The 19106-nt window shown below is 42.4% G+C and overlaps 1 protein-coding gene across 2 annotated transcripts; it reads right to left on the bottom strand.

Annotated features, from left to right (window-relative positions):
• Positions 1-11774: 11774 nt before the first annotated feature.
• On the bottom strand, positions 11775-16816 carry Mrpl44 (mitochondrial ribosomal protein L44). Of its 2 annotated transcripts, none has more exons than XM_027397349.2 (4): positions 16591-16816; positions 14778-15246; positions 13592-13770; positions 11775-12086 (listed from the first exon to the last, which is right to left on the bottom strand). In XM_027397349.2, exons 1-4 carry the CDS (start codon positions 16767-16769, stop codon positions 11915-11917), a joined length of 999 nt encoding a protein of 332 aa, XP_027253150.1. In that variant the 5' UTR covers positions 16770-16816; the 3' UTR covers positions 11775-11914. The 2 variants fall into 2 exon arrangements, with proteins under 2 accessions (XP_027253150.1, XP_035296945.1); XM_035441054.1 differs by having other exon boundaries at positions 16553-16661.
• Between the last annotated feature and the right edge of the window lie 2290 nt (positions 16817-19106).

Here is a 19106-nt window from a genome sequence, read left to right as displayed (position 1 = left end):
GACGACTTTGGTGTGAAGAACAACTCCCTTCCCCACATCTTTCATAGTTCTGTTAAATATTTTTGTACACTGCTTTCCATTTTGAAACTGGTTCATAGCAACAGTTCGGTGATGCAAGTGTTTCTGGTCAGGGCTGTGTCAGAAGAATGGGCAGGATGGCTGGGATGCTGCAAGTGAAGAGTGAACAGGAGGGCTTCCAGATGTCTAAAAGATTTCTTTAAACTACTGATCAGTTACCTAGATTAACAACCCCCTTGAGTACTTGCTGTCTATCCAGTTCAGGATTTTTGTTTCATTTTTGTTTATATGTGTGACTTTCCAGGAGAAGTTTAATCAGTGTGACAGGAGAGAAGAAAAAAAAAAAAAGAAGACATTTTATAGTTGTTTTATGGAAAAATGTCATTTGCCTTTTTAATTCTTTTTCCCTCACTTCCACCCAAAGGCTTGAAGGTAGCAAGGGGTGGAACTAGCTAAAGCTGTAGCCTCTTCGTGTGTTGTTTTTGTTGTTGTTGCTATTGTTGTTTTATATAGTGCATGTATTCACTAAAATAAAGTTTGAAAACTAATGTCTTGCTAGACACGATTTGCTGTCAAGCCACGTGCCTGTCACTACTGGTCTGTACTCTTTGGATTGGCATTTTTGTATTTTGTACAAAGTAAAAAAAATAAATAAAGTGTTACAAGTAGTAAAAATGTAAAAGAAGCCATTTCTCTGTTTGAAAAATGACATCAAAAGAAACAGCCTTTTTGGAAACTTTGCCTCGACCTCTCACGGTAAGCCTTTGTACTTAGGCAGCTGGCAGGCGCTTCAAAGCCCCTGGGCTTTTTCTGTCCTTTTTCTTGCAACCTGACAAGCAATTGCTGTTCCTTGCTCCAGTGCTTCTCAGTTGATAGAGCTCTTCCAGCAGTGACTGGTACAGTAATCCCAGCTCGAGTCCCAGCTGCAGTTCCCTTGAGCTAAGGATTCTCCACAGATAAGTACTCCATAAAGTACAGAAAGAAACTTCTGGAGACGTCCATATTTTGAAAATCCAAACAACAAGTGAATATTTTGGTTCAGGTGACTGTCTCGAGGGGTCGCTGTTTGAACTGACAATTTTTGTTTCCTTTAGGGAGATAATTTTTCACATTGAATTTAAAAATCACAATTATGTTATTATTTACTGGGCATCTTAAAAATGAGTTTCTGGAAGAATTGTATTTCCTGTCATCAGAATAGATGAAAACACCGAAACAGTGAGATGGCTCAGCAGGTAAAGGTACTTGCCTCCAAGCCTGATGGACCTGCATTCAATCCACAGGACCCACGTGGTGGAAGAACTGACTCCCATAGGTTGTTCTGACCTCAACATGCACACTGTAGCTTGCACACACACTCAAATAACGAGTGTAATTTAAAATTTTAAGACCATTTAAAACACTTCTTATCAAAATCTAAGAGTTTATTACTTTTTTAACACCAGAAGGTCCACAATTTATGCTACATCAAAATGTCAGTCATATTCAGCACTATTTGACCTTCTTGTAAGATAGTCTTTGTTACTTGTAAAGTGAACTAAACTATGTTGTTTGCAGTTAGTTAATTTGTGTATTTGAAACCACAGAAGAAAAGGAAGTGAGTACCAAAAACCTGTTTTGAACAGTTCCCTCAAGCCACATACATTCTAGCAAACACGCCCCTTGTTGTTAATGCCTATTAGGCCGGGTCTTAATGGGTTTTATTCTGCCCTGAGTCAGTAATATATTATGTATTACTTAAAAACAATAGTGCCAGTGGCAAGAAAACGAAAATTATGTACTGCCTTCACCTACTTGTTATTTACTCAAGTCCTGTATTGTTGAGAGTCTTCTGGGGAAGGAACTAGTATGACTCAGGTAGAGAGACGTGAGAGGGAGTTTGTTACAGCAATTGCAATTAGGGAGACCAAGACTTTTGCAGTCCACCATCTGTAAACTGGAGAACGAAAGAAGATGGCAACACAGCTCAGTCTAAGGCCTGAGCAGTGAAGGAACCATGATATAACTGCCAGAGGCCAAGGGCTTGAGAACCTGGGGCTAGAATGTATAGTCAGGAAATGGGGTCCTACTTCCAGAAGAGAGGAAATGTTGCCTTTCCTGTATTGTTATAGTTTACCCTCCATGGATGGGACAATGCCCTCCCACCCTAAGTGAAAGTGGGTCTTCCTTTGTCCTCTGACCCAAGGCCATTCCTCTGGAAGCACCCTCAGAGACAAACCCAGAGGCAGTGTTTTACCACCTACATGGGCATCCATCTTTTCTCCCAGGCAAGTTGACTCACAAGTGTTTGCCAGGTATCAAATGCTGGGAAGTCCTTTTCTCAAATCTTGGGGTAAGCAGACACATTATTGGCATAGCAAAGTACTTGCCTGTTTCAAGAACATTTATGAGATACCGAAGCAGGACAAAATGGAGATGAGCCCAAGAGAAAGATGTCCTAGTGTTCACAGAGCCAAACAGTCCCTGGACTTCCAACTCTCCCTAGCAGTGCCTCCTCCCAAAAGGACCAGAAAGTTTGATGGATGCTGAAATGGACCTAGTTTATAGTATAGAGGTGGGCCATTTTCCAAGAATATGTTGCCCATACTTCACTGGTTACATTACATTTCCAAGTGTCTGGTAAAGAGCCAAAGTTTCAGTGATGCACAGAACTTGAAAAGTCATCGCATCAAGGTACCAGGCTATACTCTGCTCCCTTAGTTCTCTCAACTCTGCCATCCCTACTGTTCCTCTGCTCACACCCACACTCTGCTCCTAGCTGATCTGGTAATAAAATCTATTTGCAATGCCCTGGATCAGAGGGAAAATGTTCCTCTCATCTTTTTTAATGCATAACCTTTTACCTTGTGATATATTTAAGCCAATCAGTCTGCAGGCCTTTTCTTCAAAAACACAGATTTTCTGAAAGCTTGTTCCTGGAGAGAAACTGGGATAAATGTAAGATACGGAGACTGCTAGGAAAATTACAGGCCTGTGAGAGACTACTTTCACCCTATAGACGTGGTTGAGCGAATGACTTACCATAGATTAGATGCCACACTGAGTTTGAGCAAGCAGGAGGCAGGCTGCAATTTTCTTAAAGTAACAAAATGGTAGACCTAGGGGAAAATGGAGCCAACTACCAGTGAAATTACTCCTCTGTCACTTAATGAGATGGGTACTTTCAGTTTTTCCTGGGACACTAGAAAATGAGAGGAGACACTGACCCAGATATGCGAGGTGCTCTGATGTCTTATTGGCCTACCAAGTGTTTGTCCCATAAAGGAAATAATGACAGGTGACCCGGAAAAAAAACTCCAGTCACCCAGAACCTTACAAAAGGTTTCAAGGGAGTGTCCTTTATGCCTATCACTTTGTTTTTTTCTAAAAATGAACTGGGAGATGCCTGGGCTTCACATGAAGAGGTCTGAAGAACTACAGTGGTTCACTGTGTCAACAGAGCACCCAACACTCCCTTCAAGGACCCATCAGCAGTGACTTCTGGGAAATGAGATCTGGCTAAGCCGTGGGACATAGTTGTGTCCTCAGTTTCCTGTGACTGTTGAAATCTGCCTACTGAGAATCTACTTGAAAATGCCACAGAGTGGACAGCCAGTGCTGTTCTTTTTTGAGACAGGATCTCACATAGCCTCAGATTTTCGGTAGCTGAGGATAACTGAACTTCTGGCCCTATGACAGCCATGCATCCCGTGCTCAATTGATGTGGTACCGGGGCTTTGTGCACTCCACAGACAGATGGATCTGCAGCCCACAAAGCATTCTCTGGGAATCCCCAAACTACTATACTTTTTAAAAGAGGCTTTTTAAATCTTTTGATGTTATATTTACATCATTTCTTTCTTCCCTTCAAACCCTCCCACGTGCCACCCACTCTCCTTGCTTTCTTTCAAATTAATGGCCTCTTTTTCTTTGTGATGTTGTTGTTGTTATGTGTGTATTCCACATATGTAAATACAACCTGCTTGGTCTGCATGCTATTTACACGAATGGTTCTGATGGACTGTTTGGTATTGGCAAGACTCTTCTCACTCTGTTTTCTTTAGTTGCCTGTAGTTCTTTGTCCAGAGTTGAGCTTTCCTCCTACATTAGCATGTCTGTTGGTGTCTTCCTTTCTTGTTCAGGCCATGTTTAGGCAGCCAGTGTTGAGTCTTCGTGGCTAAAGCTTCTCTGACATCTCTAGGAGAAACAAAATCATAGCAAACTTCCTCCTGTTCCCTGGCTCTTACCTACCTGCTCCATCTCCCACAGTGATCTTTGAGCCTTGGGTGCAGGAGTTGTGTTGTAGATATATGAGTTGTGACTGGGTTTCGTAGTTCTGCATTTTGTTTGGGTGTGATTTTCCGTAATGGGCTCCTTCTGCTGCAAAAGAAGTTCCCTTGATGAGGGGCGAGGTCTACACTTTTCTGTGGGTATTAGGATAATACTTAGAGTGTATTTAGGGATTATGATGGTTATTAAAGTGGCAGTTTTAGGTTCTCCCAGATCCACGAATGCACTAATTCTAGGCAGTTGACAGGGTTTCCAGCACCAGGCATGGTTTGTCTCTTATTGAGTGGGTCTCAAGTTCAGTTAGCGAGCTGTTGGCTATTGCCAAGGTGTGCTTCAATGGGAGCATTTCATTTAGACTGTATATGAGCTGGTCGTGGTGTCACCGGCCTTTAATCCCAGCACTTAGGAAGCAGATGCAGGCGGATTTCTGAGTTTGAAGCCAACCTGGTCTACAGAGAGAGTTTCAGAACAGTTGGAACTACACACAGAAACCCTTTCTCAAAAATAAATAAATAAATACACATATATGTATGATATGTAGACTTACGTGTGTTACAGGTATTTTTAGGTAGATAAAAATGATTCCTCGAAACTTTTATAGACATCCTATTATTTTACACCCATTTCTGTCTTCAATTATCCCCCATTTTTCCCATTTCCCCCGTTAGATCACATATACTGCTATTCCCCTCTCTATTGCACAGCTCTGCAGTTACCCCAGATTATGTTTTCACATCTGAAGACTTAGAGGAACCTCAGACGAGAGAACATACAATGTTTATGTTCCTGGGTCTGGGTTTCCTCACTTAATATGACTTTCTGATTCCATCCACTTACATACAGTTGCTTGTTCATGAGTTCCCATCCTTTACAGCTGAATGGAATACCCACAGTGTCCATAGTGTATATGTACCACATTTTTACTATCCATCACTCAGGTGAAGGACATTGTCTTCATTTCTTAGCTATTGTGAACAAAGCTGCAACGAACACAGCTGCACAACTATCTGTGTAGTAAGATGTTGAGTCCTTTGAGAGTATACACTCAGAAATGGTGTAGCTAAGTCATATGGTAGATTTATTTTTAATTTTTTGAGAATTCTCCACACTGATTTCCATAGTGGCTGGACCAATTTGCAATCCCACCAACCCACATCCCCCGCCTCCCCCAGCATTTGTCAAACTCCTTTTGTCTTCTCTCCTGAGTCTTGAGGAAAGATCCATACATGATTTAAATGAGAAGCATGCTGGATAGAAACCCATCATCCCATGAGCTCTGCTGACCAATGCTTGCAAATGTAATTAACTATCACTCAGCAAAGAGAAGTGAACTTTCAAACTCAGCAGTCCAGCCTCCATCTGGAGTCAGTAAGCCCAGCACTAATGTAAAAGGTGGGGCCGGCTTAGGAACAGCCCTTCCTGGATGTGACACCTGTCCTGGAGCCAAGAACTGAATCCTGTCAGGCTCCCCACGAACATCTCTATCAAGTCCGTCAGCTGAGCGTTCTCTACTTTTGTCTCATTAGCTGTCGGTCTCTGTTAAATGTCTCCAGGCCTTTGGTGGCATGCTGCCTTGATGTGAAGGTGCCTGTGTAGGAGGAAGCATCTCTGCAAGCTGTTCCCAGACTTAGAAATAACCTTTCTCCATCTGTAAATGACCTCGTGACTCATCTCTTCTGCACAGAAAGGACCAGAATAGATTAAACTCATTAGACCACTTTGCAATTTTAATGTAGTACGAACCTGGCAAAAAGGTACTCTGAATAATCAAGACATGCAGCTCTTTCCTCAATGGCGAGGAAAAAAGGTACGTTTATGCTTTGCAGTTTTCTCAATTGCTTTTCCTCTAAGAACACTTTTCCTACATCATTAGTTTTATATTATTAGTGAATGAGAGGCAGCGGAATACACAGGTATCAGAGGGAATGCAAACACCAGTTGAGCATTTCTTTGTCAAAAGTATGTGCCTATGGCTGTGAGTTAACTTCTTTGTTTTATTGTTGTTTGGAAATAGGGTCTCACGATGTAGCCCAGGCTGGCCTTGAATTTGTGATCTAGCACCATCCTTTCTCAGTCTGAGTGCTGTGATTCCATTCACCACACCAAGTTTGTGCTTTGTGATTATGATTGGGGGGGGGGGTAGGAGTGGGGAGGAAGTTGGAGTCTTCCAGAGTTGACTGTTGGCTGGCCTCCCACTTGTATTGCCAAACTTGGCCTTGAATTCTGATCCTCCTGCTTCTACCTTCTAGGTGCTGTGATAACAACTATATACTACCATGCCTGACCTGAAGATTTTGAGTGCATGAATTTCCTTTTGGTGGAAGGGCCAGGGTAGCCTTAATTTGCAAGATGGGAAGAAATCAAGCCATCCTCAGTATTTCTGCTGAGATCCACAGACTTCATGTGTTCTCATACCCAAAGTCAAGAGCCACAGATCTTAGGTCTTCAACTACAAGGGTTGTAGGTCTTTACAAACTGAGGATGAGAACAACGGTACAGGATATCTGTGAAAGGGACTGGAACCAGGGGCATCAGAATGCTGGCCTAGATGGTACACTGCTAGCTGCCGGACGTTTGCGCGGGTGTTCAAGTAGTAATAAACGGTAAAAAAAATCTTTCAAAATTGTTATTTTCAGCATCCATACTGTTTTCCCTTTTCCCGGTGAAAATGGAAATGAAAAAACCAAACACTCATATCTTGGCAGCAGAGTGAAGTATGCATGTATCAATTTCCTAACTACAGAATCCCGAGGAGAAACAGGAAGTGGGCTAGCTCAGGCAGACATTTTCATAGAATTGTAAAGCTGTGTGTGGCCTGTAAAAGTCACACTACATAATCATGTACCATATAGACAAACATCCTTTCTTTCCTAAGAGGAAGACAGCAGTCCCCACTAGGTTTGTGACATCCTAAGTTGTGCTGCAGGGCTGGAGCACCATCTTGTGGTCAGGATCAGTCCAGGACTACAAAAATAGCTCTTGATTTGTTCTGGTTTATTATTATTATTATTATTATTATTATTATTATTTGAATTAGAAACTAGATTGTTTTACATGTCAATCCCAGTTCCCTCTCCCTCTCTCTTCCCCTACCACCCCCCCCACAACTAAAACCCTACCTATCAAGTATCCTTTCTGCTCCTCCTGGGGGGTGAGCCCTTCCATAGGGTGTCATCAGAGTCTATCTTATCCTTTGGAATAGGGCCTAGGCCCACCCCCGTGTGTCTTGGCTCAGGGAGTATCCCTCTATGTGGAATGGGTTCCCAAAGTCCACACCTATGCTAGGGATAAGTACTGAACTATAGGAGGTCCCATAGATTTCCAAGGTTTCCTCAATGAAATCCATGTTCCTGGGGTCTGGATCAGTCCCATGCTGGTATCCCAGCTATCAGTCTGGGGAGCAAGAGCTCCCCATTGTTCAGGTCAGTTGTTTCTGTGGGTTTCACCAGCCTGGTCTGGACCCCTTTTCGCATCCTTCGTCTTTCTCTGCAACTGGATTCCAGTTCAGTTCAGTGAGTAATTGTGGGTGTCTGCTTCTACTTCCACCAGTTGCTGGATGAGGGCTATCGGGTGCCATATAAGTCAGTCATCAATCTCATTATCAGGGAAGGGCATTTAAGGTAGCCTCTCCTCTGTTGCTTAGATTGTTAGCTGGTGTCATCTTTGTAGATCTCCAGACATTTATCCCTAGTGCCTAATTTCTCTGTAAACCTAAAACGTCTCCCTCTATTATGGTATCTTCATTCTTGTTTTCTTCTATTCTTCCCCCAACTCAACCTTTCTGCTCCCTCATGTCCTCCTCCCCCCTCCTCTTCTCCCCTTCTCACTCTCCTAGCTCCCTCCCCCCTCCCATGCTCCCAATTTGCTCAGGGGATCTTGTCTCTTTCCCCTTCTCCAGGGGACCATGTATGTCTCTCTTAGGGTCCTCCTTGTTTACTAGCTTTTCTGGCAGTGGGGATTGTAGGTTGGTGAACCTTTACTCTATGTCTAAAATCCACATATGAGTGAGTACATATTTGTCTTTTTGTAATTGGTTACCTCGCTCAGAATGGTTTCTTCTAGTTCCATCCATTTTCCTGCAAATTTTAGGATTCCATTTTTTTTTTTCCTGCTGAGTAGTACTCCATTGTGTAAATTACCACATTTTCTCTATCCATTCTTCAGTTGAGGCACGTGGATCCTAATCCAGACTGGAGATTTGTTGTGTTCTTAGCCAGAACTATAATCCCTAGTACATTTTCTTGTAAGACTGAGAATAATTTTCTACATTTTATATATGCATATAGTAAAATACAATTTGAGTTTAAAATTACATGGCTTATGTTATCCTAGATGTTCATCTTCTATCTTTGGCTTAGGACTTTGTGGGCTTAAATTATACTAAAAAAAAAAAAAAAAAAGACAGGAGAGGTAAAGTATAATAAATGACTATCTTTTCAGTGCCAAACCAACAATGTCTTTATAGCTCAATAATTCCCTTATGTTCTTATGATTGCCTTTACAATGCAGATAAGGCATTGGTCAAAAAACTAGAACTTCAGACAATCATTGGATGAATTTAGTCACATGGTCCTTATAACCCACATGTTTCTCTAGACCATGTATAAAGTTTACTCTTAACAGGGTAAAACTTGCACAGAGATTGATTCCAAGTTTTCAGCTATTTCAAATGGAAATATGCTGATCTGTCTACACTCCAGCTCATCATCACTTTTCGGTGGTTTTAAAAAGATTTTAAATAAGTATAGCCTGACAATTTAAGTTCAAAGACTTTACTTAGAAATGTGCTGAAAAGTATATTCCTTATGAAAAATATGGGTCTTTTTCATTGCAGACTATTTTATGTACTGAAGCTGCATTTTTTTTCCCTTATGTAAAGTTATACATATAGAGGGTTTTGAAGCTTGAGAGCTGAATAGAAGTGTCACAAGTCAGGATTTTTTCCCAAACTGGTTCTTTTCACTTCTCTGAATTCAGAAAATAAGGAACAAGTGTAAGTAAACTAGGAAATCACCTTTGCATCTCTAGGGTCTGGGAGGCTATAAAGAACTGGGAGGGGCGGCTAAGAAAAGAGCAGGACTAGCTCTGCCTTATTTTTATGCTTTCTTGTCATCTCCACAGCCATTACACCTGTCATGGCACTGGAAGCCAAGCTGTTTAGCACGAACATGGGATCATAATGGAGTTACAGACAGGTAATCATAGCAGCCTATAAGAACAGGACTTCCACCATCTGTACTCAAAGATAAGTTGAGCAGAGGTAGGTTTCAGCTAGGGCCCTAGGCCCTGCTGTAGATAAGAGAGTTCTCATTCAGCCTTGTAAGCTAAAGTCTTACAACCTGAGCAAGAGAAGTCAGAGACTGCACTTTCCACACAACTCTGAGAGAGAGAAAAGAATTACTGAGTTTGCCCATGAATTCTCCCAAGACTAAGATGAATGCTTGTCTAAAGAAGCCTGCAACAGATTCTAGCTAGAGTCTGGCATTTCACATATTCTGGGCCTGTGTTGGACATGCTTGTTGTCTTGTGCTTCGTGATATAACTGACTCCCCAGTGTTTATATGAAAGTGACTCGTGGATAACAAACACAAATGGTGTCTGCCCTGCTGGGTTTGGTCTTTGCCTTTAATTGAAATTGAAGTTAAAGCTCGAAAAGCTAAAATTAAAAAACGAAACCACAACTACAAAAAATAGTGAAGTAGGAAGATGAGAGTTCTAGGCAAGCCTTGGCTACTAAGGAGATTCAACAAACAAAAGAAAAAAAAAATCATGATGAAACTTATTATGAGAACTACTAATTTACCTGACTAGAGACCTCTCAAATGTTCTCTGGAAACAATTTCTGTTACCTGTGATATTGTGTCTGTTACACAAGACACAAGTTCCACCTTTCCAGCCAGTCTCAACAACAGGCTTGTTTTCTAGGCAGACTGAGATGTCACTGGCAGAGGGTGAGACTGCTGAGAGAGCTACCTTCTCCACTCAGTGTCAGAGCGCCTTCCTTGCTCTATATAGACCAAGGCTTTACAACATATTGTCTCTTATCTCAGAGGTGTTTCTCTAGCTTCAGAATGAATTCTGTGTAGACTGTCTTGTCACAGGCCTAGGGAATCTTGCTCTTGTTTTCCAGGGGCAGCCCTGTAGAGACCAGAAACAAACACACTCAAGGCTTTACGAATCAGGGTCAAAACGGTACTGTATTCTAGCTCTGACCTGTAGCCATCCTGTCCCTGTGATCTGTCGAATGAATAGAAACACGGGGCTTCTTGTAGTAGATAGATAAGGATTATTATAAAACATGATATACTGTCAAGTGCGAGAGTGTGCAATGACCAAAGGGGCGACTTAAGAGGAAAATACTCTCAGGTGATTGGCTAACAAGACCACTATGCTGACCTGTGTGCCTAAGTTGCCTATTTTCCAGTGTCTGGAATGGTTTTCCTGAAGTGTGTTTTCCAGTTCACATGATCAATAGACCCTTTTGAATTAAGTCTTAAGGGGGAGACACTGTGTCTTTGTCCTTTTGGACTTCCCTGTTAGACAATAACCTTAGGCCATTTAGAGCTGTGCAGAGACAATGCCAGAGATACATGTCAGATTCTATTTTTTTTTAACCAAAAAACAAACAACAACAAAAAACAACCCTCCTCCAAAAAAAAAAACCCAAAAACTCCCCCCACAAAATCAACTGATGGGGCAAATTATAAAGAAAGAAAAGCTGCTAATGCTATCTAAATAGTTGTGCTGTATCAGGTGGAAATGGGTTTCTCTCAGTGAGGCCCAGCAAAGCACCGACTCTTTGACCTTCCTCCCTGCTGTGTGCACTTAAAGCTCACTAGTATTTTCCTCCTCTTTACCCATTTTTCACACATAAAATTTGTATTGTTGGGAAATACAGGAGGTGGGCCTGGAAGCTGGTGATGAGGCAGTGGTCCTGCCGAGATATTAGGTAAAATTTCAAAGACTGCACCTGGTCTCGAGAGACTCCATTACTTTAAAAGATTGACTTAACTTGGTGTATTAAGCACGCATGTTTGTGTGCAACATACATGCAGTGCTCATGGAGGCCAGCAGAGGGCATCAGACACCAAGAATTCAAGTTCGAGAAGGTTGTGAACCAGCACATATGTGCTGGGAACCCAACACCTACAATAGTAGTAAGTGCACTTAACTGCAGAGCCATCTCTCCAGGTCCTGAGAGACTACAGCTTTTGACTGTTTGAGGACAGAGGATGACTGTGCACCTGCGCAAACACAAGAGCTTTGCTCTCATACTTGTGACACTTACAGCCACTGCTGTTTCTTCAGCCTCTTTCTTGCATCAATGTGAAAAAGAAATGAATCTGAAAGAATAGCTTTTTATTCATATTACAACACACTTCATATATTTGCCTACACTCCAAAGCTGCAGAAGAATAAAATATTGCACAACTATACATAGTAATGGACCAGTATAGAAGACAAACAGAAAAACAAAACAATACCCGTCACATGATAAACACTTGTTTAATTTTATGAGTACAGTAAAAATGCGACATGACATGTTCCTCCCTGTATTTTGAGCTGTTCACCCTGCAACTGTCTCACTGCTTTGCTCTAGACAGGATGGTGTTACCCTGCTTGCTGCCTAACTGGCAATGCTGGTTTTCTCTGCTTTCGCGCTCTCTTTGGGCTTGGAGTAGTCCCAGGGCCGTCTGTTCTCTGTGAATCCGTAGAGCTTCCTAAGTGCCACTCGAGCAGCTTCTTCCTCTGCAACTAGTACCGTTTCCCCAGGTCCTTCTGCAACCAGCTTTTTATCACTAGAAAGAAAACAGACAGTTATCCTGACTGACAGGAGGACAGAGCACATGAGGTAGTCATGCCTTGCATTCCATTCCATTCCATCTGAATATAATAACCCAGGGCTCAGCATTTAAGAGCACTGGTTGCTCTTCTAGAGGTCCTGAGTTCAATTCCCAGCAACCAAATGGTGGCTCACAACCATCTATAATGAGATATGGTGCTCTCTTCAGGCCTGCAGGCAGACATACGGGCAGAATACTGTATATGTAATAAAATAAAGAATAATAAATAAGTATAATAGCCCATGAAGCCCATTATTTTTCAAGTCAAAGCACAAAGTAGCAAGAGTGTCCAAAGGTTAGAGCTGGGTATGGTACCAGCATTTGGAAGGCAAAGGCAGGTAGATCTCTGAGTTTGAACCAGCTGGGTCCACATGGCAAGTTCCTTAGATTAGAAAAATCTTCAAATATTGGGAAAATGTTTGCAGAAATTTTTTTTTCAAGTTTAAATTTTTTTTTCCTCTCTTTTTACTATTATTAATTCAAGTTAGGGAACAGGCTTGTTTCACATGTAATTCCCCTCTCCCTCTCCCTCTCCTTACCCCCATTCCTTCTCCCCCATGTTTGCAGATATTTTAATCTGGTTATCTTAGATACTCAGTGTTCATATCTAGTACTATAGTTGAACTCTCACATGCTTGCTTTCTCTCTCTCTCTCTCTCTCTCTCTCTCTCTCTCTCTCTCTCTCTCTTCTCTCTCTCTCTCCCCACTAAGCTATACATCTAGCCTACTTTAATCTTAAAACCTAAAATCAATTTCAGAGAGGTCCTTTTCTAACAAAACCAAAAGGCTCAAAATGGGTTGAATGTTTGATAGCAAAGCTCCTTAGTTGAAGCTGCTGCCAAGAACAGATTAAGGTAAAGCTCCAACAGATAGAAATTATCTCTTATTTTTTATGAAGCTAGCTTATACCCTGTGAAATTCTACAGCAAACAGCTGGCAAAAAAATGACTTAGCAGGAGCTGGATGGAAGGCTCAGTGGTTCAGAGCACTGGCTGCTCTTGCAGAGAACCCAGGTGTGGTTCCCAGCACCAACACAGCAGCTAACAACCATCTGTAACTCCAGCAGAACTGGTGGCTTCTTCTGGTCTCCACACGAATTCGGTGCATACACACACGCAGGCCAATACTCAGAGACACAAAAATCTTTAAAAGTTACTATTAACAAAACACAGGTAACTTGTCTTCCTCTAATAGGAAAAAGCGGGGAGGGAATCCAGATATCAGACCCCACCCCTGACCCACCAGGGTCTCTGTCCTGGATGTAGACCAATCTGGCCTTGAACTCACAGAGATCTGCTTGCCTCTACCTCCTGAATGCTAGGCTAAGATTAAAGCATGCACCACCATGCCCAGCTCAGAGATACAATTTTAATGCTGTTAGAAGTAACATTTAAAGACTGGAAGTCTATCTTTAAGGCTTCCAATCAAAGTTATGAAGTGAAGAATAATTTTTTACTAACCAGTATAAACCAACAAAATACAAAGGCAAAGCAGTTGTGCTTCCAGACTGCCTGGTGAGTCTAGACTCGGGAGCCGAAATGTCTCTCTTCTTCAGTTCCTCTACGAGTAGTCCCATAGGATTTACAACAGTCCACATCTCAAAGAGCTCTTTCCCTGTCATTTGTGTAATTAAAAAGTCCTGTGCATAAAATGACCATTTATACATTTAAATTAGAACAAAGCATATTACGACCAGAATAAATGACCAACATACATGTTAAAACATCTAGCCTGAAAATCTGAAATGCTCCAAAATTTGAAACTTTTGCATCAAAGTGTTGCTTACAAAAGTTGAGATTTTTAGGACATTTTCAGTTTTAGGCTATGGAATTCCAGTTTGGGCTTCTCCCCCATGGGCTCACACATACAAGGCAAGTAAACACTCTATCAGAGTTAGTTATACCATAGGTTGTTCTTGTTTGTTTGTAGTTTTAACAACAACAACAAAAAATCACAGTTGAATTTAAAAAAACATTTCAATTTCAAATCCTAAGAAAACAATGTCAAGCAATATGACCAATATGACTTCAAAATTCAAAGTAGAAGACAGCATGTGGCTATCTGCCTCCTAAGGACACACCCCCACAGCCGCACCTTCCACCATGGCAGGCTACATTCCTTTTTAGACCCTGAGCTAAAATAAATCTTTCCCCTTAAAGCCAAACAAACAAAAAACAAAACTAGCCGGACGTTGGTGGCACACGCCTTTAATCCCAGCACTCGGGAGGCAGAGGCAGGCAGATCTCTGTGAGTTCGAGGCCAGCCTGGTCTCCAGAGCGAGTGCCAGGATAGGCTCCAAAGCTACACAGAGAAACCCTGTTTCGAAAAACAAACAAATAAACAAACAAACAAAAAAATTAGAAGCTGAAAATGACTTAAATCCTTCAGAACTCACAACCCAGCATTTAATATTTGCACTCCACTCTATCCGCAAAAGAAAAAAAAATTGAAATAACAACAAAATTACCAAAAAAAAAAAAAAAAAAAAAAAAAAGTTTAGGTCTTTGACAGTTTTTCTGGGGAGAAACAGTCTGTTCTATAAAGATATATCAAAGGTATGAACGAAAGACACTTTTCGTTTGTCCTCATCAAGTGTGTGTGTGTGTGTGTGTGTGTGTGTGAACAAGTAGAATTAGCGATACCCACCCTGATGAAAAGCGCAGCCCTTTCAGGTCCGCTGCTCTGTAGCAGGGCTCCAATCACTGCAAAGAAAGTTCGCCGCAATACAGGCAGGGGGACAGGGAATTCTGCACTAAGGGCCAACTGCTCCACAGCCAAGTTTCTAGCCACATGACAGACAACTGCCTCACCAGTAAGAAAGCTAACTAGACTTTCAATGCCTTCGGTGGGCAAATCTGGGAACTCATCTTCAAGAAACTGTGTGAGGCACTTATGTGAAAAAGACAGCCCTTGTTCAGATAGTTCTTGATTGTCCTTAAGATTCAGAAGAACGGCTTCTTTCTCAACCCCAAGTTTCTGACGTTTCGCCTCTTCACTTTTAATATAGCAGCTATTGACGAAAGCAGTTTTGAGAAGGTCCAAGGAAAAGGTTTCTTGTAACCGAGCCCCAAAGGCTTGTATTTCCGCATGGTAATCCCAGTTTGGCTTCTCGGAACTGAGGATGCAGAGACAGAGATGGTAAGGACAGGAGGACACCATGCACAACTGTGCTCTAGCTTTATTAGATAAAGGAAATTATACAAAGGGACAAAACGTAGTCTGCTTCTTTTAACGTCAAGTTCTAACAGTTTAAATACAAAAAAGCAACGCAGACGAATACTGGCGGTCTTTGTTACATTCTACACACATGGTTAGGATTAATTTTCCCTTTGGCTTAACTGCCACATTAAAGTGATTGCTGGCATTACATTAGACCATTGTTCAAGCTTTTCAATTTCTTCTTTCTGCCCTGACAATGAAATTATGCTTTACACCTAAGTATAAACAAATTCTAACTATATAGATTCAGACCAGAAACTAAAAGTATATTATATTTAGTTTATATCCTATTTACTTAAATTTCAGAAATGTCCACTTAAGCTAGTACCAGTATTATAAGCATGTTAAGCTGGGCAGTATGCAGAGGCAGGCGGATCTCTGTGAGTTCAAGACCAGCTTGGTCTGCAAGAGCTAGTTCCAGGGCAGCCTCCAAAGCCACAGAGAAACCCTGTCTCCAAAAACAAACAAACAAACAAACAAAAAATCCATAACCATGGTGAGGCTTGAGGCTGCTATAGTTTAGTGGTGGAGTGTTTGCCGAGCAGACACAAGGGGCTGTGTGTGCTCATACACTTTAAATACACAATTCAAGAATTAGTGTAAACATGATCAGTGTTCTCCTGGAGACCAAGATTAAAGTAGTAACCACAATTTCACATCAGGAGTAAGTTCCCCAAACACTAGAGACAGTTCCCACCTCTTTAGGTGTACTAACAATCTAACGGCGGTCAAGTGCCAGTCAGACTAAGAATGAAGTACATCTACGTGTACTTTTGTCCACAGCGACATCGTAAACAGAAGATGCAAGAAGCAGGCTCATAAGCAAGCATGGTGCACTTCGTAAGAGCGTATGGCTATTTTTCTGTGTCTGGCCAGCCAGCGACGAGATTAACTAGATCAAAAACCTAAACGTTTCCCCTCTCACTCCGGACAGTGGACACGTAGTTCAGTTCTACACAGAAGTGAACTTTTCTGCCCTGGTTTGCAGGACTGTGTGTAGAATGATGCTATCGCCCCTAAAGGCGCCCTAAGAATCTCAGGCCGGAGACTGAGCAGTCGCAAAGCTGGGCCAACCTCAAGCGATCACTCTCTAGCAGGCCCCATTTCTCTATTTGGGGTTACTGGGATTCTGCAGGGGACAGCCCGGCCAGTGTCGCCCTTCTCCTCTGCCCCAGGCCGCGCGCGGCCTCCCCACCACCTGCCTGCAGCTGCAGCCCAGTGTCCTCGGCCGCCCACCTACCGTCGCACGGGTGGCGGCGGGCAGCGCTGCAGCCGCCATCGCTCCAGCTCCTTCTGGAAGCGGAAGGCTGCCCGGAACCCCTTCTTCACTCCCCGAACCGGGGGGACCAGTGTGGGGGCTGCCGGAGCCAAGAGGCAGCGAGGGCCCCGCTGCAGCAGCCGCACCACAGCAGAAGCCATGGCTGGATCAAGGCAACGAAGGGCGGAAGGAAGGCAGCCGGACCGGTGTCGCCAGAACACAGTTCCCCAGGAACTGAGCGGCAAAGGGAGGACTCAGAATTAGGAAACACCCACCACAAGGGCGGGTCGGCGGCGGACTGCGTATTCTGCGCCTGCGCAAGTGCTCCTTCCTGCCCAGGATCTGAGTATGGGTGCAGAAATTGCTGGGAAAAGTTGCATTTCCCTGTCAGTCTCTATTGTGTTTATTTCCCACTGAAGTAAAACAAAAACTTGTTGAACTTTCAGTTTGAAGAACGCAGTTAGATTCTCAAGAGAGAAACACTTGTTTACATTCAGCCTTAGGTTGTAGAACATCAATCCTGCCACCACTGAGCAAATGTTTTCCTAAATTCGAGGTTTCACCTGACCCTTCTCCCAAAATAATCTCACTGCCAAAGGCCTTACGTTCAGAAATGTGTTTGACTTAACCAAAATTAAAGTTTGCATTTTATTTTTTATCCATTTTACATCTTACCGCATTCTCCAGTCTCCATTCTCCCAACCCCTCTCCCACATCTCCCCCTCCGAACCCCAATCACCTCCTCTTCGGTCTTCACCCAGGAAAAGTGCAAGTCTCCTATGAGTATCAATAAAACATGGCATATCAAATTGCCATAAGACTAGGCACCTCCACATGTATTGAGGCTGGGCAAGGCGACCCAGTATGCGTAGGGTCCCAAAAGCTGGTAAAAAGGTAGGTGACAAGCCCAATTCCCTATCTTAGGAGTCTCGTAAGAGGAAAAAGAAACAAAAATGTGACACTTATGCAGAGTGCCTAGGTCACTCTCAAGCCGGCTCCCAGATTGTCTGTTCAGTCTCTGTAGACATCTATGTGCCCAGATGAGTAATTGTGTGAGTCTTCCCGTGGTGCCCTCGACCAGTCTGGTTCCTACGCTCCTTTGTCCTCTTCCTCCGCAGAATTCCTGAACTCTGTCTAATGTTTGGCTGTGGGTCTCTGCATCTGCCTCCATCAGTTACTGGATGACACCTCTGTGATGACAGTTGTGCCAGGTACCAATCTGGTCACAGGAGACAGCCAGTTCAACCTAGGTTTGTATGTTATAACAACTACTTTTTTTTTTTTTAATCATGGGGAAAAGAAGTGTGTGTGTGTGTGTGTGTGTGTGTGTGTGTGTGTGTGTGTGTGTGTGTGTGTGTGTGTGTGTTGGGCGGGGCATCAAAATATTAACAGCAAAATTATTGCTTTAAAAAAAAATCTTCACTGGGGCTGGAGAGATGGCTCAGAGTTTAAGAGCACTGACTGCCCTTCCAGAGGTCCTGAGTTCAATTCCCAGCAACCACATGGTGGCTCACAACCATCCGTTATGAGATCTGGTGCCCTCTTCTGGTGTGCAGATATCCATGGAAGCAGAATGTTGTATACATAATAAATAAATAAAATCTTAAAGAAAAAAAAAAACTTCACTATCTGAAGCTTTCCTAACAGAATGTAAATGGAAGTCACAAAGGGAAGTGTCTCTGCTTTTAGTTTTGTGCTGAACATCTTGACCTTTAGAGGAACCTTTCTAGGGTTCTATATAAAGGCAGCAGTACCCTTGCAGTCACCCAGACTAGGCTCCTGAGTCTTTAATGGTGCCTGTTTTCACAAACTGTTTGTTCTGGTTACTAAATTACTTCTCAATTTATTTCCACATCAGGTACCTCCCTGCCCCTCTCTCTGATTATTGTAATTGACCTCCAAACAATACTCGCATCCGTCTTTTTGCCCAGACATCCATTTCATCTCCCTTGAAATACATGTTACTGCCTAGTTAGAAAGTCTTCAGCGCTAAGATTGTACAGCCCAGTCTGAGGTTCTTAGCTTAACACTTCAAGATGGAGAGAGAGTCTGAACAGCTTATTTAACCTATAAAGGGGCTTCCAATGGACATCCAGTTGAAGCAAATTCTCTAAAACAGATAAAAATAGTAGTAAAAGCATTGAAAATTCATTCATCATCAGATAAGTGGATTCACCAAATCATGGGGAATTGTTATTTCTGCAACGTTTCATTTATTATTGGGATAAATAACCTAAAGCTGGTCGATATAACTGATGAACCAGCCTGCCTCCATTTTGGGCTTGAAAGCCCTTTTAAAGTAAAGACAAACTAGGTTCCATCCTATTTAGGATTAAATCTCTATGTCTCCCTATTCCCTACTTACAACCTTAACTACAAATGGTTCTGTACTACTTGTTCCAGGAACCAGCAGCCATGCCTTTGTTTCAATTGGTTATAACCACCTTATGATAGCCACTTTGCAGCCACTTCTTTGTTTTAGGACTTGTTATTTTTAT

This window comes from Cricetulus griseus, chromosome 2 (genome assembly GCF_003668045.3).
Source record: "Cricetulus griseus strain 17A/GY chromosome 2, alternate assembly CriGri-PICRH-1.0, whole genome shotgun sequence".
In the NCBI taxonomy this organism is placed as follows: Eukaryota; Metazoa; Chordata; class Mammalia; order Rodentia; family Cricetidae; genus Cricetulus; species Cricetulus griseus.
This window is presented reverse-complemented; position numbering and strand designations above follow the sequence as displayed.

Bases quoted from the DNA above. Each gene is read 5' to 3' on its own strand.
- Mrpl44 (XM_027397349.2), bottom strand. From the start codon at position 16,769: ATGGCTTCTGCTGTGGTGCGGCTGCTGCAGCGGGGCCCTCGCTGCCTC. The intron at 13,771-14,777 runs GTGGGTATCGCT...TTTTATGCACAG, and splicing joins GGGCTGCGCTTTTCATCAGG to GACTTTTTAATTACACAAAT. The intron at 12,087-13,591 runs GTTAGTAAAAAA...TTTTCTTTCTAG, and splicing joins TATTTTGTTGGTTTATACTG to TGATAAAAAGCTGGTTGCAG.